This window comes from Simochromis diagramma, unplaced genomic scaffold (assembly GCF_900408965.1).
Source record: "Simochromis diagramma unplaced genomic scaffold, fSimDia1.1 OVJJ01000216.1, whole genome shotgun sequence".
NCBI lineage: Eukaryota > Metazoa > Chordata > Actinopteri > Cichliformes > Cichlidae > Simochromis > Simochromis diagramma.
In genome coordinates this window covers 12,045,781-12,071,940 of record NW_024386883.1, presented here as the reverse complement: position 1 = coordinate 12,071,940, position 26,160 = coordinate 12,045,781, and the positions used below count along the sequence as shown (strand labels likewise).

Sequence of the window (26,160 nt, the reverse complement as noted above, 5' to 3'; positions counted from 1 at the left end):
TTGATCCAAAAGTTATTTATGCCCCGCGTTCTTGAAATATGTGCATGAGGGCACACATGCAAGGAAGAGGTGATGAAATATACGCTTATGCCAAAAACCTGCCCCCCTCCCCTCACCCCCAACCGGTTGCAGAAGATGGCAGCAACTCCCTGAGCCTGGTTGTGCTGGACGTTTCTTCCTGTTAAGTTTTTCCTTCCTAGCGTCCTTACCTTTCAGTCTAAGCACCTTGAGCCGACTGCTGTTATTTGGTGCAATATAAAGAAAATGGAATTGAAAAAAGAAAAGAAAAGAATTGGACTTGAATGGAAATAGCGTGCTTTCAAACATGCTAAGGTGAGAAAAACCGAGATATTTTATATATTGCTGTGCTTCTTTATGAACAGTAAGAGCAGCCACGCAAAGCTGTTATGAAATAGAGTAAAAATGCGTTATATTTAAGATGATTCATATTTCCTCCTGTTTCACAGTCTGGCTTTTGATTTCATATGCAGAAAAAAATTCTTTATAGTTCTGAAAAATGAGAGGAGACTTAACCTCCAGATTCTGATTGCTAATTTTTGTCTGATAGTGGGAAACCGAGCAGGTTTTGTTTGAAATATCAAAAGCACTGAGCTCAGGATGTTTTTCCTAAACTTGAATACTCATTATAAAATCCTCATGCAACTTAAAGGAAACATTTTTTTTAACTTGGATTTTCTTTCGATTTTAAATAAAATTCAGCTGAGGTGGAGGCGGAGGTGGACACAAGGTCGTCTGGTTGGGAGTAAAGCCCAGACTTGAGGCTGTTTTCGACATTGAAGCGCGGCTCGCAAGGTCAACTGCCAGTCCCGGGCGGCCGCAGCCTCCACCACAGGCGGTCTGCTGTTGCAAACGAGAGGCTAAGGTGGGTTTCTGAGGTTTACCTACGGAAACTTTGTCAGGAATTTCAAATCTTTGAATTATCTTGGCTCAGACTGAACTTTGCAGAGCTTTAAGTTGGGGGTCACGACACACAGCTGTCAAATAAAAAATGAGAGTTGAATTTGTAACGCAAGAAAAAAAGAAAGGCAGTTAGTGCAACACAGTAACTGTTTTAACGTGATTAGCTTGTTTTCATTACCATCGGAGGCCACAAACCATAACTGAAAATAACACTGAATTAGTCGCCCAGGACTCGTTTATTAGAGGAACTGGAGGTGACAGATTAAAATGAGATCAGTTCTGCAGTTGTGGGAAACTTCTTCCATCCTGTGTCATAACAGCAGGTAAGCAGGGGCAGTCTGAAGGGAGTGATAGTGTGTTAGTGCCAACTGAGCCGACACAATAATTAATATTCTGTCACCGTGTGACAAACACAGCAGAGCTCTCCAGCTTCAGGCTGTCACGGGAAGTATTTGTGAAAGAACTGCTCTATGTGCACCTTTGTGCAGTTCATGTACTCAGTCGCCTTCTTATTCTGCAGAAACCTACACAAAACTCCAAACGCAAGGAGCATACAGTGCATACAACTCCACAAGTGTGCACAAACAAAAAATGTGAAGAACCTGAGCCCATAATTGCTGACCTGATGAACACAGACATTGCACTTGTCACAGAAAACCATCTCGTTGCCGTCCTCTCCCTCCGGTGAGCGGCAGACGTCGCAGACCACGTCCTCATCGTACTCGATGCCCAGGCCTTCCTCTGTCTCGATGGCCTGCTGCATCTTCTCCTGGCACACACTCTCCAGCTCCACCAGAACGCACTCCATGGTGAGCTCATCGAGCTCCGGTAAGCCTGGCGGTGAGAAAACAAAGTAAAAAACAAAAAAGATTAGTTTGCATTTGTCGTACAGACGAAAACTGAACCAGACAGAAACTAATCATCCATCTCTTGTGAGGCAGGGAATTCTTGGTGATTAGAGGATTATATTTTGTCTGGTGCTAAGTTGTTTTTTGTTTTACACATATTGTTTTCTTTGAAAGCTTGAAGACTCAAGCACGGCCTCTGGGAGAATGGATGAGTATTTAAGAAAATACTAAGCCTGTACAAAACAATTAAAGCTAAGAGTAGAGTTCCAAGGTCAACACTCACTGGTTTCTTTGAGTTCCTTTTATCGACAAGGATAACAGAAACGAGAAGCTGCTCATATGAAGTTGAAAACAAGCAAGCCAATTTACAGATTTCAAGTTATTTTGGGCCTAAACGCTTTGCATAACACTAATTTGAAACACACACAGCCTTCATTTGCGTGTTTATCTCACAAGGTCACTTTCTGTTTCTTCAGGGCGGCTCAGGGCGAAGCGTGCTGAAAATTAGCCGAGAGAGTGTCAGCTGGAGTCGACTGCTAACCAGAGTAAGAAGAGAAATATCACATGTGCTCTGCAGGCCCATTAGCTACCAAAGCCAAAATTTGAAGAAAAGCAACCAAAAAATAAATAAAAAAAAGTGCCATTAAGCCTTTGTTGCCCTCAGCTTAGCTCACTGTGCCAAAATGTGTCGACATTAGCATCAGTATCCCTGCTCCATTTGCATCTCAAAGTAATGCCTTGCTCTAAGGCTGGTTAATAGTTGATGAAGACTGATCTAACTGGCAAACGCAAGCCTTCTTCCTCATGAAAAATAAAACGTTTAAGATACCAGGAAAGCAAACAGTCTGGTTTCCAGGATCGTGGCGAACAGATGTAGAATATTATTATCTCATTACCTGCGATAAGATTACAGTGATTATACAAAATGGTTAACAGGAAGGCATTAAATCTAGTGTGAAAATATTTTTTGGTTTTGTTTTTTTTTTTCCTGAAATGCAAATGATTATTTCGATAACAGTTTAAAAACCATACAAAAATATTCTAAACGACACACCAGTGTGAATGCTGGCTGTACATGATGTTCACACATCATTTTAAAGTTATGTGAAACCTTTGCAAACCTAAGGTCCAGGGGCCGGGATCGGCCCAACAGACACCCCAATGCGCCCCATTTGACATCTTTGGAAAATAGGAAGGGATGCATGAATTTTGGACTTTCAACAGTGTTAAATAAACTTTACAGTTAGTCCTCCACCACAGCCATTCAAATGAGAACAGAGTAAAGTAATAGTTAAAAACATTAAATGAAAGAAAAGTTCCTATTTTTTCACTATTTGTTATAGAAATGTTTTTTAATGTTTTATTTTATAATGTATCCACAGTAAAATGCACAAATAAATGAATTTAAAAATTGGATTGGAAATAATGAAATACATCTCTGAAACTTTTCCCCTAATTTTACAGATTTATTTCTTTCCATTTAATGAGTTGTGCTGACTGATGTCTTTCAATAACTACAGCAGAATTTCTCTACCATCTTTTTCTTAAATATTGAGATTCTCACTTAAGATCAAAGTGGGTTGTGTGTGGCCCACAATGTAAAACGAGTCTGGCATCGCTGCTTTAGAGTAAAGACTGATACGCACGGAGAGAGTTGTGAAAAAACGAGAGAAACTTTTGAGTTGTTCAGATGCAAACTTGTCGTGGAAATCAACATTGAGCGATGATGATCTGATGCTCGTGTTTCTAAGCAAGAAAAGGAAGAATCGGGGATTCTGGTTTCATCCAATTCTAACGAGAAAGCTGCAGCAGGGAGAATTTCATGGTTTGAGCCTTAGGTTGAAGCTGTATCACGACAGCTTTCGTACGTATTTCAGGATGTCAGTGGGGCAGTTTAAGCTCCTGTAGGAGAGATGTAAAATTCGAGCTTGTTCCAAAAAAACAAATGCCACAAATTTGTCCATCTAAAGTACGCGGTACGCCCTTCAGATGATTCCTGATTAATACAGCTAATCAGAGGCCAGTGTCATTAGAGTCAAAATAAAACTTTATCAAGTCTGTAGCTCTGCATTATTTTTTTGACTCATTTGTAGGATTTTGCACTCAGTTGGGAGGTTTTTATAACTGGAGTGGGTCAATTTGTGGATCTTATTTATGTCATTCATTCTCTTCCAATCAAATAATAATATTAACTAAGCAGCAGCATGATTTACTGCTCCGGTTCTTTTTGCCAACAGGGTGAGCTGCTGTTTAACCTACCTTACCCCTGCAATGTACTGAAAATAACATCAACTTTATTATGATAGCCAACGTCTGCTGCTGAGGCAGAAAACACGTGGATTGGGCCTCGAGCTGGAACATCGACATGAACAAAGAAAGAACAAGAAGAAGAACACACGTGATTGTTGTCGTGGATTCAGAAGCTGCTTCTAAAGCCGCTGAAAAGGGGAAGCGGAGTTAGATATTAACCTGCCGTGACATTTACATCATGAACTAAGCACACATACCTAAGACCGCATTATCTGTTGTCTCCGTGTTTGCATGTGGCAGCTGTGAGCACATGCAGGGATTCATTCATTTTTGTGTATGTGCAGTATTTGTGTGTGTGCTTAAAAGTAAAACGGAAATTAACACAAACACACACAAAAAAAACAACTTCCTTTTCTTCATGCTTTGATTCTTCTAGTCTGCCTGACTGCTTTGGCTTTCAAACTTTCATGTACACTGTGCCTTAATGCACTTCTCTAATTGTATTTCTATTAATCTACTCAATGCAGCGTAATGCTAAACACTCTGATCTTACAGTAACCCAGAGTTACTAATCCTTATAATCAGAATTCATGTGTATTTAGCTGCTGTAATGACCCAGTTTTCTCCAAGAAGACACATTTTCCTACAGCAAAACACAGCTGCCAACAAATATTGTAAACACGTATGATATCATTGAATGTTTAAAAAACATTATATTTGATTTTGTGGGGGAAAAAAACAAAAAGCACAAGCCACAAGCTGGCTGTGTCCCAGCGGCACAAAGCTGGATTTTCACAAGTAAAGTTGTTAGGCTCCAGGTTATCCGCTTGTAATACCACATGTACTGTGTGGCAAAGTCAGCACAGGCTGGTGCATCTCGTGCAGCTTCATACTTAAGATACGCTGCTGTTTGTGCAAACCGAGCAAAGGATAGGGAACAAAAGACAGAGAAGGAGAACGAAATGAACGATTTAGCCTAGTGTGATTAGGAAACATAACTGAAAACTATCAATTCAATTCAATTTTATTTATATGGCGCCAATTCACAGTTGCCTCAAGGATCTTTAGATTGTAAGGTAACGACCATACAAGAAAGAAAACCCCACCCATCAGATAAGCCCCTATGAGCAAGCACTTGGCAACAGTGGGGAAGAAGAACTCCCTTTTAACAGGAAGGACCTTTCGGCAGAACCGGGCCCAGGGAGGGGCGGGGCCACATTCCATGACAGGTTGGTGCATCTGATCAATCGCATTGCTGTGATGCCATATTTTTTACGATGTGGTTAAAACCCACCCTTGTTTATTCTGGAAATAATAATTAAAAAGTGTCCGGGGTTAAGGAGTAATTGTGTTTCCAGGTAGCAAAACTGTGGCATCACAACAATGTGACTGGTCACTTGGACTGTTGATCCTGGATTTACATCAAGGGGCGATCGCTGGCTCAAGAGTTGGGAGTTCGCCTTGTAATCGGAAGGTTTCCGGTTCGAGCCCCGGCTTGGACAGTCTCGGTCGTTGTGTCCTTGGGCAAGACACTTCACCTACCGCCTACTGGTGTTGGCCAGAAGGGCCGATGGCGCAATATGATGCGCCTGATTCGGGGTCACCTCATCCCGCAGTGATTATAAGTTTAAGAAAAAAAGTAAAGTTTTAAGCCTAATTTGAAATTAGAGATCGTGTTTGTGTTCTGAACCCAAACTGGTGCTGGAAACTGAAGGGTGTGCTACATGAATGATTGAATGATTAAGAAAGTGCTCTACTGGGATAATCTGGTACCAAGAGGTACCATGTGACGGAGTCTGATTATACAAGTCTTTGTATGTAGAGGGAAGGATTTTATATTCAGTTCTTGATTTAACATGGAGCCAAAGAAGAGAAGCTAATATTGTAGAATCAGCTACCAGCTGAAAGCAAACAGTGTTAGGGCTTTACCAAGTTTCTTTACTTTGTTACTCTTCTTTAGTAGTTTTTAGTAGTTTGTGTGCTTAGTGGGAAGTTATGCAGTGGTACATTGTGCAACCTGAGCCTGTGTGCGGTGTCTGAATTGGCCGTACCCGTCCAGGTCTTTAAATGTATATTTGAGACTTTTTGCCAATTTTGACAACCCTAAAGCTGAATAATGCAACACCATCGAACAAAAGTCCTGAAATAATCAGCGATTGCAGCATGTCCAGGATCAACATTTGGTCTCCAAGAGCATATTGTGAACACAAACAAAAATACACAGATAAATCTAAATAGGATGTGCAGCACTGAGACAGAAAACGCTGAATAATCCCATCATGATTCGGCAGCCTCACCCAGCAGAACCAATCAGCCGTCTGTTTGTTTTGTTTAGCGTTGAAGGTTATGAGAAGCTTCTGCCAGTACGCGTGTGTATGCGCACGCACGTCCGAGTTTGATTTAAAGTGAATGTGCAGCAGAAATAAAGCCTGAAACCCCAGCGGGGATTTATAGACACAATTACTATGCTTTATCTGAAAAGAGCCGATCAGATATTGAGTAAAGTGGCGGAGATGAGAGAGATGCTCGGGGTCAGCAGTTGTCACCATGGCAAAATGGGGGATGTAGAAAAGCAGAGAGGAGAGTGTCAGGAAAAAAGGAAGCGAAAGGGAAAGAATAATGAGAATGGAAAAAAAAGAAAGAAAAGAGGCCACACAGCAACACTACAACATATTCACAGCATCTGCAAGTTTCAGAAAACCTCATTTTAAGGCTTTTTCTGTATTTTTTTTAATAGAGTGATTTTTCAATTTAAAAAAAGAAATGAAAGGAAAGGCTGGTGTTTGCTGGAACATATAAGATAAAGGTTCAGAGACTATAAATGGGTGGTAATGGAAAAGAAAAAACACAGACCTACCTGTGAAATGAAAAGAAAATGCTAAGGCACCTCTTTAGCTGATTAATTCTTTACTTAAAAACACCAGCTGCCAGTCTCATTCCTCAGGAGAGCTTTCCATATGAACTGAATGTAGTAATAAATCAACAAAAATAATTAAGTAATAATATCGCTTTAAAACAAACTAAAGAGTCGCTCCCATGCTTTCCTGTCAAGCTTATAAAACCCTGGGCAGAATCTCTGATATTTAGCTTCAGCCCTACAGGGGGAATGAAATTCACACACTACCCAGCTAACAACTCCCATGAAGTGAAAACACATCATTTATGACACATCGGGGTGAGTCACTTCATAGAGGTCAACACTCAGACGAAAAACAAGTCAAAACACATCATTTCCAGCGCTTCATCCTTTACAACCGTGTTTACAGCCTTTGGAAAGTCTTCTGACGCTACGCAAGCGGAGTGGAACGGCCCTACATTTACACAGGTTAAGTGAGATTTTCCTCAGTGTTTTCAGGCTATTATTATCAATAATGCAGTGCTTACCCATCTGTCTGAACTCTTGGTTGACTATCTGTAGCCAGGCAACATCCAGGTCATCCAGGTCATAGCAGCTGTAGAGCTGGGTGGGAGGAGGCCGAGTATCACCTTCCCTCTCCTGCCCGTTGTTGGACAGACCACCTGTCGATTCCGGCAGCGACCTGCAACCAAAACGAAGATGCATGCAGAGAGTTTTATTTGTGCGGCCATGGAAGCAACAATAACTCTAGTATCCAAGAATATCCTCTGAAGCAAATGTCACATGTTGTGTCGATGTCACTGGTTGTCACACAGAATCGGATAACTGCCAAAATTCAAGTTTGGTTTGTTATCCATGCGCTATCCTCTACTCTCTTTTAGTGTTACACTGTATTCGGTGACTTTGAAGTCCTTGTGAAATTCACAGATCTGTGAATTTTTTTTAAAACTCCATGTGCTCTGTGAGGAAAGTGGCTCATTATACCAACATGAATTACGAGGAAGTCCTTACAGACAGGTCCTGACCTCATTGTCCACAAGTACTGAATCACAGTATGACGGATTAAAAAAAAAACAAAGACCCAAAAGACCCAATGACAAATCAAGCAGTTGTGGCCAGCAGTGACACAACGCTCCTCCAGGCACTGTCTAGTCTCTGGAGCCTGGGGACCAAATGTCTGTCTGTCAACAACAGCAGGAAATGGGGTCAGGAACTCTGCTCAACCCACTGGGAACCAATAAAGACTAATAAACACACGCAGGCCCACATAAAGCATTGGGACGCTGCAAGAACTAACAAACACGTGAAAAGGCACAAAATAAATCGCATACGCGCCATCACGAAGGCAGCGACCACACCCGAATAATAGCCGAAAAAAAACAAGACAGCATTTACAGTAGATCACACACACGCACACCACGATTTCTCCAAAACATCTCTGTGTTTAGCATAGTAACAAACACACACCCTTTTATTCACTCGCTTGCCACTGAAGTCGAGACCTTTGCGTGAAAAGGTGAAGTGCGTCACGATCACAGCAACAAACAACAAACAACCTTTAGCTCTCGGTGTTGCTCCCGGCCTTCAACGGCTCATTATCGCACCGCTTACTTATTACCAGCCTCCTCCATTACTACTGTCACATCAAACAGCGCTGAGATCATCTTCCTCATCTTCGTCATTATCATTATCCTCCTCATTATCACCGCCACCACTGGTGCCGTCGTGATCACAAAACAGCTGCCACAATTTAAATCCGCTGTCTCCACCAGAATCACGTTTCACGGGAGTTGCCAGCTCAGTTAAACGTGAAAATAACACAAACCGACGATGTAAAAGCAAAAAAAGCTTTTAAGATAAATGTTATGAACAGACCAGAATAAGTTTTTAATCTGGTGTATACAGTCATCTCATCCAATGAGCTCTCTGCAATAAAAGGCTCGACTCAACTGGTTGCTTTCTGGTTGTATTATTATACAGAAGCAAGGTTGCTGAGCAACTATGTCATTTTCCAGTTAAGTCGGCATCCTGCAGCAACTAAGTCACTATTTGTGGAGGAATTTCTGGATTAGTGTTCAAAACTGTGATGTTCTGACTCTGAACGTAAGCAGTTTATGTGCATTTCTGTTACATTTCTATAGCTGTGTATGTAGAAAGTAACAGATTAGCAATTTTTGACACTTAATCTGAGTTATCACTGTCTTATTTCCGTTTTATCACAGTCTTGATCATCTTTTATCACCAAAGCTCCTTAGAAGACTCCAACTGACTGCAGGATGGGGAGCGCCGTCCTGGTCCCCATCTTCAAGGCAACTATTTCAAAAGCAACAAGACTGCAATAATTTTGTTTTCCCTAGTCTCAATATATACTGTCTACACAACATTTACCCCAACTTTCTTGTAACACAGGTCTAATCTGTTTTTGAGTCATCCAAGTCAAAGTAACCCAGAACACAGCACAGTCATTGTTAACTTGTGTGTAGTCTGAGTCTACAGTATTTCAAAACCAGGATTTTAGCAGTACAGAGAAGCAGCATTGAAACAGCTGCTGGTTAACATGTTGTCTTTAATTTCTGTTTGGCATGTTTAGATCAGAACAGCAGAACGAGATCCATCGTTATTTGGAATTTGACTTTATTAAAACAGTCATTCTTTACTTTATTTATTATCTTTTCAGACCAGTTCTACTTTTTCTACATAATCCATCATATAAAATTTAATCAAATAAAAAAAGTCTCATTTTGAAACTTGTTTTTATTAGTTTTAATCTTTTAACTTTATGCGTGTTGCTTCCCACGCAGAGTGAACAGCAGACACTAATGGTTTTGTCACTTTTTACAGAATCAAACTCAAAGTGATGTCAGTAATTACAAGCTTTAAACGCTACATGGTTGCACGCTGTCCCACACTCCATATTATCCATTGTTGATCTACACGGACGCCGCACGCTCGTACGTCATTGTCGTCATTGTCATGAGACACTCTCACAAACAAAATCACGGTTTAGTAACGCGGTAACTCTGCATGCTTACTGGAAAGTGACGGTAATCTAATTACTTTTTTGCAATGGTAATCCCTTACTTTACTCGTTACTTGAAAAAGGTAATGGAATTACAGTAACGCGTTACTGACCATCTCTAATCATAAGTTACATACTTTCCACTGAAAGTCAGTAACATTCTTGCAACTGTGGTTCACTGATCTCCCTCCATCATCCAAGTATCAGGTAGAAAGCAAAGCTGAATTCGAATATATTTATATACGAAGACAAAACAGCAGGAAATCAGACCCTGTTTTGGCCTGCTTTCAGGCTGATATCTGACACTGGACAAACAGGCCTGGCCAGTTAAGTGGCAAAGGGGAGAAAAGAGACGCACAAACACACACAGAGGGAGAATAGGTTCCATAATGGGGACTCTGGGCTGGCTGTTTCCGTTATGTAACTTTAAAAGCAACAAGTGTCTTATTACAATGGAGGCTGGTGTTGTTTCATTATTAAAGGATAAGGCTGGTGTCATTCTATAGACACTTGGCTTTAACAGCAAATGCTGTAAGAAAAGGCCCAGAACCAAAATTGTGTTAGTTCACTACTCCTTACTCCTCCCCGTTTCCCACTGGATCCTACTGAAAACATAAATCCTTTAAAATGATTCCTACATATAGCACATGGGTAATTTTTATTTTAAGCAGGAGAAAATCCTTCCTTTGATGGGAAGTATTTCTCTGCAGATAGCACAGGCGATTCTGGTTAATAGGATGAACAGTACTAAGAAAAATCTTCAGTATAATCCAGCAAAAACTGAATACCCAGTCCATAATGTAATAACCTATCAGCGGTGTAATATGCTGGGATGTTATCAGCCCAGTGCTATTGGATTTTATGATACTCTTCATGTTGTTTATTTTAATATGGACTTTATTACATTTTGTTTTATGACTGGAATGGTGTTTGTTTGGCTTCTAGGGAAACATGAAAATGATAAAAGAACAAAAACAGAGATGAAAATTCAAAATTTTCACACCAGTTATATCCGTAAAATAGCTCAAAACTTAGATGTCAATCGCCCGGCCGGTACCAACATCAATCCGTGAAAATAGATTGAGTTTTTTGCATTAATCAGTCCAGAAAGAGCTAGAACAAACATACAAGAGACATACTGATTCATCTTGTAAAGTAGTTAGCATTTTAGGAACCATTTCCCAATTCATTTTACTCTCTTAGCGATATACTCTGGCTTAGATGTAAGTTAAATGAGATGGAAAAAACAACACGAAGGGAAAAGATTACCTCACAATAACATCCAGTCATTCCACGTGATGCTTATCAGGAGTAAATGTGTTCCTCCTTTGATAAGTATCGTGTATCCTACAATCACATGGACATCATTCATGCACACTCACTCAGTTACACAACGTAGGTAAACAAAAGTAGGTGCACAACTTCTCCCTTTGTCCAGGTTTTATCAAATCAGAGGAGGTGGAGATAAAATGCACAGTCATCCGTCAATACTGAAGACAATTATAGTTTCCAGGAAAGCTGTAAATAGATTTTCTGCCCTTTTATGGTTAAGTGCAAACTGGAGAAATTATTTTTTTAAATATTAGATTTATTTCAAAGTCACAAAGGCTGGCTCATCAAATTTCAACAACGGTACTACCTTTTTATAGCTTTGTTAACATGAAGTGAGGCGAGCATTTCTCATGTGTAAAAAGTGTGTCGCTATTCAGGTTGATTTCTGCACTAAAATACACCCACCATCCCCGTTTGCCTTAACAGCATAGATTCAACAAGGCTTTGGAGATTTTGACAGCATCACAGCCTCTGCAGAGTTTTGAGCTGCGCGTCCATGAGGTGAATCTCCCATTCCACCACATTCAAAGGTGGATGATCTGATATCCTCGTGTTGGCTTTGTTCCCTCGTCATCATAAATAATGTTGTTCCAGGTTCAACATTGCAAGTGACCAATCACCTTCTCCTGACGTCATCCGCGACCTCGAAAAAAAACAAACGCCTTCAAAGAATCTACTTCACTTGCGAGAAGAGAAACCGCCTCTGTAAGGACAATATGTATAATGCTTACCGTTTATTAAAGAAAAGTATCCTGAAATTCAAAGACTTCAAGTTCCTGGATCGGCGGACAGAAGCGGTTTCTCTTCTCGCAAGTGAAGTAGATTTTTTTAAGGCGGTATTTTCAAAGGCACAAAAGGGGGACGTCACAACAATGTGATTGGTCACTTGCAATGTTGAACCTGGAACAACATTTATTATGATGATGTGGGAACAACACCAACACGAGGATATCAGATCGTCCTCCAAAGGTACTCAACTGTATTGGGATCTGATGACTGTGCAGATCATTTGACTACAGCGAAGTCAATATCATGGTTCAAGAAACCAGAATGCTTGAGACTACCTGAGCTTTGCGACATATCCTGTTGAAATCAGCCATAGTACACTGATCATAACGGGATGCTCAATACCAGACTGTTGTGTCCTCAACCACTGATAAAAGGCAGGATGGAGCCATGCTTTTTCTACTGTTCAGATTTTGGTGAGCCCTGGGTGAATTGGAGCCTGAGTTTACTGTGTGGTCTCCTGCTGCTATAGTCTATCTCCTTCGAGGTTCATTGTGCTGTTCTTTATACAGCAGAGATGCTCTCCTTCATACCGTCATTGTAGTGAGTGGTTATTTGAGTTACTGTTGCTGTCCTATCACCTCTGCCCTTAACAGGACATTTTCACAGAGAAAACTGCTGCTCACTCGACATTTTCTCTTTTAATGACCATTCTCTGTAAACCCAAGAGATGGTTGTGTGGGAGAATCCCAGTAGATCAGCAATTTCTGAAATACTGAAACCAGGCAATTTGGCACCAAACACCATGCAAGTCAGTTAAATCGCCCTTCTTCCTTATTCTTATGTTCGGATCGAACTTCAGCAGGTCACCTTGCCCACGTCTACATGCCTAAATGCATTGAGTTGCTGTCGTGTGACTGAATGATTTAATATTTGTGCTTAAAATCAGCTGCAGGTGCATCTAAAGTGATCGGAGAGTCTATTTTCCACTTTTGACGATGTTTTTCTTTGGATGTATATTTTTGTGACAATATCGAGATCATGACAAAGTACTTTACATATTTATTTTCTTCCCCATTAGAAGAAATTAAAGAAGCATACACATCTGACCTGAGAACTATTAGGAAAATTTTAGAAAGATAAAAGAAGACAATCAGTAAATACATTTTAAGCCAAAGCCAATAAAATCTTTATTCTATAAGATGCAGTTGTTTTAATTTCTTAACCCTTTTTCTTCTGTTTTCTTTGGAAACACTTCTGTTTGCGTTTGAGAAGCTCTACTGAGAAAAGCAACGGAGGGAGAGAATTTAAACCTTTCCTCCTCGGAGTCATAACAACACGACACATGACTTGGCTTTGATCTTAATCGTGTGTGCAATGAAATATTCAGAAGGAACTCCACGCGTTGGGGGCTCTGAATCCTAAAACAATGCAAATCAAACACCCTCCACCTCCCCTTAAATCCCTCTCTTCAGCTTGAAGCCCCTGAGCGGGACTGCCGTTCCTCTGCTACATGGGATGTGCCTCTGGGGAGCCGAGGAGTGGGAACTGTAAAAGTATATTTTGTGGCGTAACACCGCTGAATAGGATGTTATGCGAGCTTGGACAGCGAGGACGGGAGTTTTACATGATTGGTTGTGCAAAAGTGAAAAGAAAAAGTGAACTGGGTCAAATTACTGATGCGAACGATTCTTACGCTTTTGCCTCAGTGAAATATACCAAGATTTTGGCAGCCTTACTGGAAAAAAGCATGTTATGTCTATGCTAGATCTCATTTCACTTTCTCATGCTAAATGTTTGGCAGGTCACTTGAATTGTGTCTAAAGGGAGAATAATGCGTCTTCCTAGTGGCCTTTTGATCTTTATCATACACATAGAAATAGCAGGAAGCTTGAGGGAATCCTCTTGTACCAAAGCCAGTATTTTATATTAAAAGCTTACCTGTAAAGAAAGGTGTTCCTAATCAGTAAGCGAGTGAAACTGTCATGCAACAGGTGCAGAAAGAGCTGTACAGTTTCGCTGATACACTGGGTTGTAAAAAGTCAGCCGAGCCTTCTTCCATCTCCCAACTCCCATGTTTCTCACCGCTGTGTAAATCTCACTTTCCTCCTTTACACGAAATGCCAATAATAATCTCTTCTCAAGGAGGGATGAAGTGGATGGTGTTTACAGAAAATATTTCCAGTGTGAGTAAAGTGACAGTGGCTGGGCTTAATTCTCTGTCTGACTCTCTGCCCCACACAGGACATGTCTAGTTTAAACAGACCTCAACTCCTGATAGATCACTCAGGAAGAGCAGGAAGCCATTCTAAATGAGGATGGAAACATAGAAGACTAAACAGGGAAAAAGGGAAGGGGGGAGGGCATGGATCCGTATGCTAAAAATGAGCTGAAAGAAAGAAAGAAAGAAAGAAAGAAAGAAAGAAAGTCTGCTGTTATATAATAAGATTTAACTAAGCTTCGCCTTAACGTTCTCCATCTGCCACTTTAGTTTTACGCCACACTACCTGTCAGAAAGAAATTCATGTATTTTAGCAAACTCTGAAAAGAAAATTCTGCTAATTAGCTCCAGATGATTAAATTTGCCAGCGACACCTGTCACTTCTGCTGGCAGGAGTGACCAAAACCTTCACCTCTTCAAAACAAGACACCCTGCTTAAAAATGAGAGCCATAATTAAAATTCCAGCCCTCATGGGTGCATTTCTTGCGACGAGAAGGAATTCAACGCTATTTGACACTATTTATGCTTACTGAGCTTCAAGGAAAATGAGCTCTGGCACTAAATCATACTGCAGAAAAACAATTAACTACACTGATGGCAAAATGAAATGGGTCCTAATCTGTGATGTGTCAGCAAGTCGATAAATCAAAGCCTATGCTGGCTTTGCAGGAACTTATTGGAACTTCGTGGGATCGTTTGAGGGCCAGGTAATTTGCAGAGAGTGAAATGATGGAGGCAAACAGTCACGAACTGGAAGGTGTGAGAGAAAATGGACATTCAACAGGCTGATTGTTATTAACTAGACATGTTTTACTATTTTCATCCCATGGAGTCAAACACTGATGTTGAAGAGACATCTTTATTTAGGAGGCACTGGTTTGGGAGCTGTGTATTTTGAACTGGTTTCACTGCTTTTTCACTTTTGCTTTAAACTTGCTGGTTAGGTTTAGGCACTCAAAATACTTGCTTATATAGGAAAAGACTGTGTGTGTTTTTTTTAAAAAACATAACACCCTATACAATAACAATGCATCTTTAAAAAAATGATGTTTACAGATAAACCAATAAGTTTCAAATCCAACAAATCCATTCATCAAACCTTAGCAACCGAGTGAGACCTTCTAGACTGAGAGTTTTAGAAACGAAAGCCACACTCTGTTATTGTCGGAACAATTCATTAATCAACTTTGAGAGTGGGGGGCATGAAAAGAAAAGAGAGTGACAATATTATATTAATCAATACTCAAGAAAGTGATCAGGGCAGGGTAAAAGCATAATGGTGCTAATCAGGAGTGGCAAGAAAAAAGTGGAGAAATGTTCACTATAGCTGGAAAAAGAGGCAGTAATAAAATACAGGTCAAAGCAAAGGAAAATGAGAAGGAATCGACTGAGTTCAGTTCACTTAAAGTCAAGACTTAAAGTTCTAGTTTGAATGTGTTACATGAATGTTAGCATGTTACATGAAGGTATATCACAGCAGAGAACATCCAGACAGTATAGATACAGTATCGCATCACAGACGACGACGTTTTAAAGTTTGGGAACAAAAAAAAAAAATCCCCAAACACCTGCAGCCATTCTGTATATGTACAAAAACTTGATAAGGGTCTGAATACAAGATTAAACCACTTATCCAGACATAGCATTCTTGTCAGATGCAAACAATCACTTCCCAGTGTGTACACACTGGGTCTGTGTGCGTTTGAAATAATCTCTCATTCTTGAAATACCTCACTGTCACAGTACGGCTGAGAAAACTGGCTATTCCCTTTTCTTCCCTGTAATCCCTCTCTTTCTTCCCTTATTTTCACACCAGACTCTGTGTGGCTGTGAGAGAGAGAGGGAGAGAGAGACAGAGTGGAAGAGAAACAGAGAGAGATGGTGTGTTGTGCCAACACCCCCTTGTCCTTGGCCAACCCCTACAAATCCCCAACTCTAAAACACAGTCTCATATCTGCATGCAAACTGGAGCAGGACAATCAGGTCAGCATCCAACTTCCACAGGGTTACCGACTCAAGGATCCAGGGGCAAACCCCATCATGTGGTGCTGGAGGATGCGTGTGTGTGCGTGCAAGAAAGGGTTAACTCACCGACAAAAATGCCTGTGCATCTTTGCAAAATTTTCAACAGCGCTGTTGCAATATTTATATCTGTGGTAGCGTCTGCAATAATCGACTTTCTGACCACTCGGGGGCAGCAGAAATAAGTGTCATGCAGTCCGTTAATACACAAACAGTGTCACACCGAGCAGCTGTCGTTTTAAAGCGTTTTAGATGCTAAATTGGCCAATATGTGCGCAATGTTTGATAACTTCCTTTATCTGAAAAAAGCAACCTTATGTAGTCGGAACAGCGACATCGAAGCAGTGAGTAAGCCAAAATACTAATGTGAATACTACTAAGTACGGTAATTAGGTTTGATTATTTTAATAGTCATGAAGATATTTTAAAAGATATATATAAGCAAATATTTTTATGCAACTCAAATAGTTGCATAAAAATATTTAAGGAAGGCGGCATCATGCAAACTATTTGCAAGCGACCATTAAACAACAGCAGACAAAGAACACAACAATAACAATCAGGCATCAGATTGTACACAGTATAAAAGAAAGACGCATCTTACAGGTCTGAAAAGTCAAGTCAAGGTAAACCTGCACTGCTTTTAATGACCACCAGGGGTCATTACCCGTGGTTGTAAAAAGCCTTTATGTTCTACAGAAGTCTATGTTAAAATGATCGATGGTCTGACCTTTCTAAAGACTGTCCTGCTGAGTTTATTGTGTCAGTTAGGGCTCTGCGATATGACCAAAATCTTTTGTCCCCAATATAAGACAACACAACGATATATATCACAAAAATGTTACATTTTCTGTAAATTCTGTGAATCTCTGGCGACTCGACTAGCGTGAAGTGTGTACCTAGAGTCGAGTGTTGAGTTAAAACGGCTGCAATTTTCTTTGTGAGTATTGATTACACGGCGTGCTGCGGGGAAAAGCCTGTTGTGAGGTTTATTTTGTAGCACCTGACGGCTCTTTTTTAGCTTCTCGTACGTAAACACTTTGCATACCATTTCACATGATTCGGTTTATTTTGAAAAATCGCAACAGGGTCTTCAGCTTTATTGTGAAAGGTTTATATGGAAAATAAACAAGCGGACGGCGGAGCCATGCGATGGTTTTTTTCCTAACGACAGTCGCTTGTGTAGTGCGGTTATATTAAATATAAGAGAAAGAGATAACTTTAAGAAATTCTACAGTGGCCAACAAAACGATGAAAAAATATTGCCGTAAACAGTTTATTTTGCAACACCATGAAACAAACGATAGCGTGAAATGAAACGATAGACGTTTTCATATTGTCATCCGATATATATCGTTATATCGAACAGCCCTGGTGTCAGTTACTCAATATGGGATTGTTGTTTAAACTGAGGTTTCTTCCTGTTAAAGGGGAGTTTTTCTTTCCCACTGTCGCCAGTGTTTGCTCAGGGGGGGTAATTTGATTGTTGGATTTCTCTCTGTATGCGTTACTGTAAGGTCTACCTTAAATAAATACCAATAAATAAATCAGTGATATAAACACACACACTTTCCTGATTTCTGACAGTGTTGTTTTGGAAAAGTGAGTCATATTAAACAGAAAAACACACACAGAGTGATCCCATCTTTGTTATATTTATGTGAAATAAATAATGTAACCTCATCTCCCACACACACACACACACACACACACACACACACACAAATATATATGTATATACACAGAAACTGTGATCCTTGGGAACAGTGAGTCACCTTCATGTCATATTCATGTCAATGAAATCAATCATCGCCTCAAATACACAAACATCATTTGCACATTGACCTTTAAGAGATGACTCACTCCTGTGAGGGTTTCATAGCAATCAGCTAGTGTACCGCACACACATACACACACTCATTAAAACACAAGCACAAATCATGTAACGCGATCTTCACTCTTTTAAAAAATACCCTTATTTTAAGAGCCTGATTGTCTCAGTGCTCTCACATAGGCTTCAAACGCCTTTCCTCTTTTAAACGCAGATGCTTCATAAAACTGTTATCAAATCACATCAGATGACCCCATTAAATGAAACATTAATCACCCCTGTGGTATATAAAAATCAAGTAGCAGCGAATCGCAGGAGAAGACAGAATAGGCCATAAATATTAATAGCCAAAATACATAAATGTACTGAAACCAACTTTTCTTCCCCCCCAAAAAAAAGTTTACTTGAGGGATTAAAAGAGAGGAAAAACAGTATGAAGAACTATTCCAACTTTTTTCAATAGAAACACCAAGAAGATGATGTTACAGAGCTGCCCACACTGCGTGACTGACAGCTGATCTTTGAGAGGTGCAGTGTAGAAACGCCACCATAATGAGCGCTGAGCACCAAAGATGGAGAGAACATTTTTAAAAATGAGGAGACTGAAAATTACCATTTTAAGTAGGAGCTCATGAATGCAAAATGTGGCTTCATTATAGTCTCTTTTCACCCCTCTCTCTCTCTTTATGTCATAGCTACTCGCTCTCCACCTCCTACATGGTCTAATATATCTGTTTGTCACAACCAAAACATTATACCTGCTTTTAATGCAAAGTTTATCTGTTAGGGCTGCAAAAAATTACATATAAGACAGTATAAAAAAGAGATTCCTAGAATCAATGCGAGGAAGAGTTAATGTTTGGATCATACAGAAATAAGCCAATAAAATGTTTTGTAGGTAGGAAGCCATAAATTATCTTTATACTATTCAATATAAAGAACTCTGGATAAGCTAAAGGAAAGACATAAGAAGATCTAACTGATTAAGTTGTGAACAGCAACCATGATCATCATTGAGAGTACATCCACACAGGTGGGGTTTTTTAAAATGTATACCTCCATCTCGATTGACGTGAAAATGCCCAAAAAAATTAAGTGCTGCCAAGAGGATGACAAAGCAACAGGAGCTTGTTAACTCTAACCATTTAGAAGTGTTGGCCAATTAGAAGCCTACAAACACTAGGGCTTATAGGGTCGTTATAGCGAGGTGCCGTCACATTTTCGGCTCGACTTAGCTCACTTACAACCCCGGTCGAGTAGCTATTAAAAAAGTACCTGGTCCCAGGTACTAACACTTAATGGAAAATTCTAAAAACCAAGAAGAGAATGGAAAACAGACAAAAATGTGCATTACCCCAACTGGTTGCAAGCGATTGCTAGATGTTGCTGGCTGACGCTGGGTGGAATGGGTCAGTGATCATGATTGCTCTGGTTGCTAAGTCGACTGATTGCTGCAGACGACCACAGTTTGCACGACAATGACAAACACCTACTTGTCTGCGATAACTCATTTTACTCTCAGAGCTCTAGTAAAACTTCATTACAAACTGAATTACAAACCGGAAACAGAGAACATTTGCCTTTGGCATAAAAGTTGCCAACACATTCTAAAATGCACTGCCATGCAAATTATAGGAGAGGCAACCTGCTAGCAATCAAAGCAAAGAAGTTTTTTATTGCAGCCACCTGTTTATGACCAATTTTATGCTGGTGACTGGCAGAAACCTCTAGAAACCACTCATGGAATACAGGATAACTGAAATCTGCGAAGTAGCCAACTTAATTTTTTTTTTTTTTTTTTTTTTTACAATTTTTATAGATGTTTTAAGGCTGTAAAACCCCTCACTACATACTTCAGACACTTTTCTCAGACAGGCATGAACATTTTCACACTTTTCTCTCTTGTTTAAACACTCAAAGTTCAAACCTTGAAGAAAAATAAGTGCAGTATTACAGAATGAAACCAAAGCCACCGCAGGTGACGTCGTTTCATCGACATTGTTGTGTTTGTTGGGGAGAAAACTTACAAACATGCCGTACAGCACTTTAGACTCACACTGCTAGCGATCGAAGATTTATGTAAATTCGACAAGCTGACCGCATTCTGCACCATACAGGAGACACGGCACGAGATTGATTGACAATGGTCTACAGCAGAGATGGGCAGTAACGCGTTACTGTAATCTGATTACTTTTTTCAAGTAACGAGTAAAGTAAGGGATTACTATTGCAAAAACGGTAATTAGATTACCGTTACTTTCCCGTAGGAACGTTGCGTTACTGCGTTACTAAAACCGTGATTTTTTTGCAAGAATGTCTCACGACAGTGACGTAAGCGAGTGCGACGTTCGTGACAACAGCTGTGTGCAGATCAACAATGGATAATATATCAGTGCAGGAGAGAGTATGAGCGTGCAGCGTTTAAAGCGTGGAAGTACTGACCTTACTTTGAGATCGATTCCATAAAAAGTGACAAAAACATTAGCGTCCATTGTGCGTGGGAAGAAAACTTCTTTTTACTCTGAAAAAAACCCTAAACAAGCTCCGAGTGCGCAACGACGTAATGGGAAATTCACAGAGAAACTCGCAGATTCTTCCACTGACCGCTGTGCCACACCTGCACCAGAGCACACCTCTGCCTGCCTCACTCCTGCTTTACAGGTGAAAATAGAGCAACAGGACCGCTAGTCTTTGATTTTATTTACTTTCTGCTGTGTTTTACTTGCATCTATTTGAAAGACTGAGTGTAAACACAAAAAATATTTTATTTTATGTGCTGGAATGTGCAGAAAATAGGTTTAAATGTTAAACTAATTTCTTCAAGTCAGAGAATGTTGCATATAATTTAATTTTTGCTTGATGCATAAAGTTAAAAGATTAAAACTAATAAAACAAGTTTTAAAAAGAGACTTTTCCATTTGATTACATTTTGTATGATGGATTATGCAGAAAAAGTAGAATTGGGTTGACAGAGCTATTGCTTTATTACCTATTCAGGTTGTAAATCGTGTTTTTAAAAGTAACTAAGTAACTAAGTAATTAATTACTTTTGAAAATAAGTAATCAGTAAAGTAACGGGATTACTCTTTTGGGGAAGTAATCAGTAATTAGTTACTGATTACTTTTTTCAAGTAACTTGACCAACACTGGTCTACAGCCATTGTCAATCAGCACATTGAAACAGCACATTGTGTTCAGGATGCAGAACACAATGTGCTGTTTAAAAAAAAAAAAAAAAAAGAGTATGCAAAATTGCACCCCCCAAAAAATCTGCGAATAAGTGAGGCCGCGAAAGGTGAACCGCAATATAGCGAGGGAGCACTGTACACACTTTTCCCTAGAGCACTGACCAATGTCTAGGCCGATTTCACAACAGTATCCAGTAACCTCAGCTGCCACACACTTTTTGCGACCAGTGGTTGCTAGATGGTTGCTAAGCAATCGCAAGGCCTGAAACTCAGGTCAAATTTGTCAGTAACAAAGTACTATGATATTAAGTTAAACCTGACTTTAAAAAAAGCAATTAAGATGATAAAACCCTAAGAAAAATGTTTACCGGCGTAATAAATCGAGTGAGAACGGAGTGAATTCCTCACAGACTTCCTTCCATTCGCCCTGCTGGCCATTACAGAGAACACAAGCTGTATCCCATCTTTATATACAGTCTATGACTGCTAGAAACTCTCGAGGGAAATCTAAACTATTTGCTGCAAGAAGCTCCACTCAAAGTAATGTACTTCAAAACAAATGCAAAATCCTAAAAATAGCAAATATCAGTGGTTTTAAGAGTAAAGAGGTAAACTGTAATTTATACTATGGGCTCAGTTTTTAGATATTCTTGAAAAACTATTTTTTTTAAAAGGATTTACAATGCAAGAATATGAGTGCATAATTTTGCCCTTTTGGTTTATCCCTTAACCCATGAGAACAAGGGGATTGGATTTCAGGCACTGTGTACACAGGAAACCAATGTCAGAGTGCATTTATAGTGAGCTGCCACTTTGTTCAGTGGTTCAGATGCCAGTGCGGTCTGCCCGTTGTCATGGATATTACTCAGACTTCTTAACAGTGTTTCTCTAAAGCACTGCAGGCGTCTGCACGGAAACACACACATTCACACACACACAAACAAACAATGCATAACTTACACACAGATAATGCAGAGTACATAAACATAGACTCAAAAGCACATGCACACAGTCAAAACTTCCTCAGAGTACATACAAAAATCACACACTAACCACACACTAATAAATACACACAAGCGCAAACACACACACACAGACACACCACTCTCAGTATGCCATCCTGTTTGCCTTCCCTCTCCCCTCTCCAAACTCCCACAGATCCAACATAAACAGTAATATAAAAAAAAGAAACATCAAAATTATTTCTTTCTGCCCCGGTCCTCAGATATGTGCAAATAATGTTTAACAAAAGAGACAAAGCGTACAATAACAAGAAGAAAAGAAATGTATGCAGCGAGGGGGATATGAGAAAGAAAAACGCAAAGAGAGAGAGGGATGGGTTGTGTATTTGCGCCCGGAGCAGGGTCTGGGCAAACAAGGCGGGGGAATGTTTTCATTCATATTTTCCACCCAGTTAGTCGAGAGGCACAGACGAGAAAGAGAGAGAGAGACAGTTAGAGGGGCGAGACACTGAAAAAAAGTGGGAAAGAAAGCGCGAGTGAGAGCAGATAGGAGACGCTGAGGATGTTTCTCATGTTTTGTGGCACTTTTTTTTCTACCTGGGGGCCCAAAATATCATGTGGGATTAGATGCTATTAAATAAACAAGGATAACATCCAAAGCAAAAGACAATCAGCCGTCACAAACTTCTGTGTGGGGCAAAATAAAAGAAAATGAGGTTTAGCCTAAACTCCGCCAGGTAATTATAGCACACAGTCTCCCATTACTACCGCAATGCCAGAGATTTGATTGGCTCTCAATAATTCATTAAGGAAATAACACAAATGCATCTATCATATGCGCACTAAAAGTGAGTCTGACGCTTAAAATATCAAATTCTGATTGGAGGTAACACAGAAAGAAATTCTGATTTTATTAAAAGTTTACCAGTCCACTTTTGATCGTTAGTGCACGCTGGAATTTCTTCCACTAACAAACCATGTTTGGCAGGATACACGAAAGCATGTGAAAAGCTTGCGCTGACCATATTACACAGCTTAATTTCACCTGTCAAGCTGTACGCACAATTAAAATAACTACAGCTGACAGCCTGCAGATAATGTTGTTTATTATTTTCCAGCCAAAGTGAAGGCCGGTGCTGACCATTAGATCATGCAATCTGATAATTACTCTTACAGCTTCTGGATGAATGAGTTTGAATTTTATTAAACCCAGAGACGAGGACAAAAAAAAAAAAGCAGAATAAGCATCTGTTAGGAGTTTCGAACCAAAGCACAATATGTTTGCAGACATCTGCAGAGCCGAGTATTTGAAACCTACATTATTTACATCAGCCGGAAGTCTTTGCTTGAACGCTGCTACAACTGTCGGCCAAATGAATAGCTTTGAAAGAGAATGACAGCTGTTGGCAACTTTTGTTTTTAGGTGTACCTGTTCAACCTCTTGTTAATGCAAATATCTAATCAACCAAATACATGGCAGCAGTGATTTTAGTGAGTCATGCATGCCCTACTTGCAGGATTTGTTAGCACAACCATAACTAAGGTTTAGAGAAGATGCTTCAAGCTGATACGAAGCCAACAGTAACTTGAGTATTAAGCCCTTATTACAACCAAGGTATGCACCAAGGAGCACATCTGTATACCTTGAAGAAGCAGACGACATCACAAGGGCCCAATTCCGTAAGCTAGAAACAGGAATTAAGGTAGTTCTGAAGTCAATGCGAGCACGGTGTGGCTAATAAAACGACCTGTGTTTGCAGATCATCACTTTCTATGGTGCGATTTCTAGTTAAACTCTCATAGAAAGCAGCAAAACAAAAAAACTCCACAAACTCACTTTGTATGGAAGGTATGACAATGCAATTGGTGTACTGCCCCTTTAAGAGGGTAGCAATCACTTTCAGGAAAAATCAGTAAAACATTACTTCACCATTACGTACAAATTATTTCTCACTTTACATGCCCCCACGCCTTACAAAAACAAAGCTCTGATCTTTGTTTTGTGAAGAATGATGTTAACAACTTTGATGTTGACAAGTTTTCCACAGTTCATCCTCAAAGCAGGGGAGGAGTGTCACCCAGCTGAGCCACAATGTTCCCTATGTTCCTTTTAAGAGGAAACACTAATACATCTTTATATAAATGATTACACAACGCTCGGCCAGTTCACAAGAGAGGCACCGCGCACGCGTGTGTGCGTGCATGTGTGTGTGTGTGTGTGAGTCCATGCTGGGAAAGTGGGGGGAGTAGCTGGTTAAAGCGCACACACAACCAGAAAAAAAAATACACACACACATTGAGGAAAAACACATGAAAAGGCTGAAAAACAAACACAGACAACCATGCACCGAAACAGACAGACAGAGAGAAAATACAGACGCAAGTAAACACAAACTGCTAGCAAGAGTCTGTATACACACATTCATACACACTGACACAATGAATGGGACAGCCACACTGGTGGGAAACGCCTTCATTGTGCAGCTCTGTCAACATTAACTCCTCCCTCATTCATCTCTCGGCTGAACACACACACACACACACACACACACACACACACACACACACACACACGGGCTCATTTGAAATTATAATCTAAAAATATTATTGTTCAGGCTAATATTGCTACAATAGTGAGTTTTATCTGTGCAACTGCAGAGTGTTGGCTGGACTTACTTTGCAAACAGGCAAAAAAAAATATGGAGCTGCATAAAAAATAAACACTGATCTGCATATGATTCTGTCATGTCAAAGGCTTTTTGAGTCGAAAACGCTGCACAATTAAGAATTTATTATTCATTTTTAGTAACATTATTATAAATAGTAAATGATACCCCCCAATCTGGAAAACGTGTTGACTATTGCTAGACAGTCTACCTTTTTTTGGTCTGTTTTTTATATTTTTTTAAGCAAGCACACTTTCAGTTGCATCCTACTGATGTGACTGAAGGCAGTGTTGTTTATTTAATTCAGTGCCAGTTTGAACACAACCTTGGTAAGACTCCACAGCAACCAACAAGCCACTTTAGTACCTTTTCACTGATGCCGATGTGAGTTGTTTTATGGTAATTGGACATGAATGAAAGAGTAAATCTGTATTTCTTAACCACAGGAATGAACTGGAGTAGTATGGCAGTGTGGGGGTTAAAATTGGCTGTAGGTGTGAATGTGTCTCTCTGTGTTAGCCGTGTGACAGACGGCTACCTGTCCAGGGTGTACCCTGCCTCTCGCTCTGTGACAGCTCGGGATATCTCCAGCCAAACCATGACCCTGCCTTTGGACAAGCGAAAAAGGATCGATGGAGAAATGAACTGGACCAGGATGTAGCATCATAGTGTGAAAGTCTGATTCAAGGCATTCATGTAGTATGGGGGTACGATAGGGTTAGTGCTCATGAAATGGATAAGTCACATGTCTGTGAGGGCGCCAGTAATATCGTAGACCAGTGATTCCCAAAGTGTGAGTCGGGTCCCCCTAGTGGAATAGAAAGGTACTGCAAGTGGGGAGCAGCAATTCCGTTTGAAATGACGTCATTTCAGTATGTACAGTTACATATTTACAGTAATGTATTTATTCATATTAAACTTGTATTGAAACGAACTGGTTATAAAGCTATGTGTAAGCTAATTAGTGCTAAGGATGTGCGAAACTAGCCGGGGCTTGTTTTAACGACTAGCAAATTAGCCCAGTAATGTAAAGTGTATCATATTTAAAACCTGGGTTTTTATAAGTTTCTTGAGACGTCTACATCATCACTGGAATGTTTTTCCCCTGAAAAACCTGAATAAATTACACAAATTTTTTAAATCAATTGCACGAAAATGCCAGATACAGCAAAAATAACACAAATTAGAACTCCTGTATGCAAATTTAGTTAGATATTTAGTTTAATTTTAAAAACTGCTGAGAATTTTCTGGGTTAGGCTAGGCTTATACTATCTGTGTCTGCAAGTCCACTGAGACAGTGAGCGCAAGTTTTTGC

The 26,160-nt window shown here is 40.0% G+C and overlaps 1 protein-coding gene across 2 annotated transcripts in view; it reads right to left on the bottom strand.

The window, feature by feature from the left end:
- jade2 (jade family PHD finger 2) overlaps positions 1 to 26,160 on the bottom strand; it is a 219,926-nt gene that overhangs the window by 100,831 nt on the left and 92,935 nt on the right. For both annotated transcript variants that reach the window (XM_040032293.1, XM_040032292.1), the window contains exons 5-6: positions 7,404 to 7,558; positions 1,544 to 1,755 (exon numbers count right to left, since the gene is read on the bottom strand). In XM_040032293.1, coding sequence (XP_039888227.1) covers positions 1,544 to 1,755; positions 7,404 to 7,558 — 367 coding nt within the window. The remainder of the gene's footprint in view (positions 1 to 1,543; positions 1,756 to 7,403; positions 7,559 to 26,160) is intronic.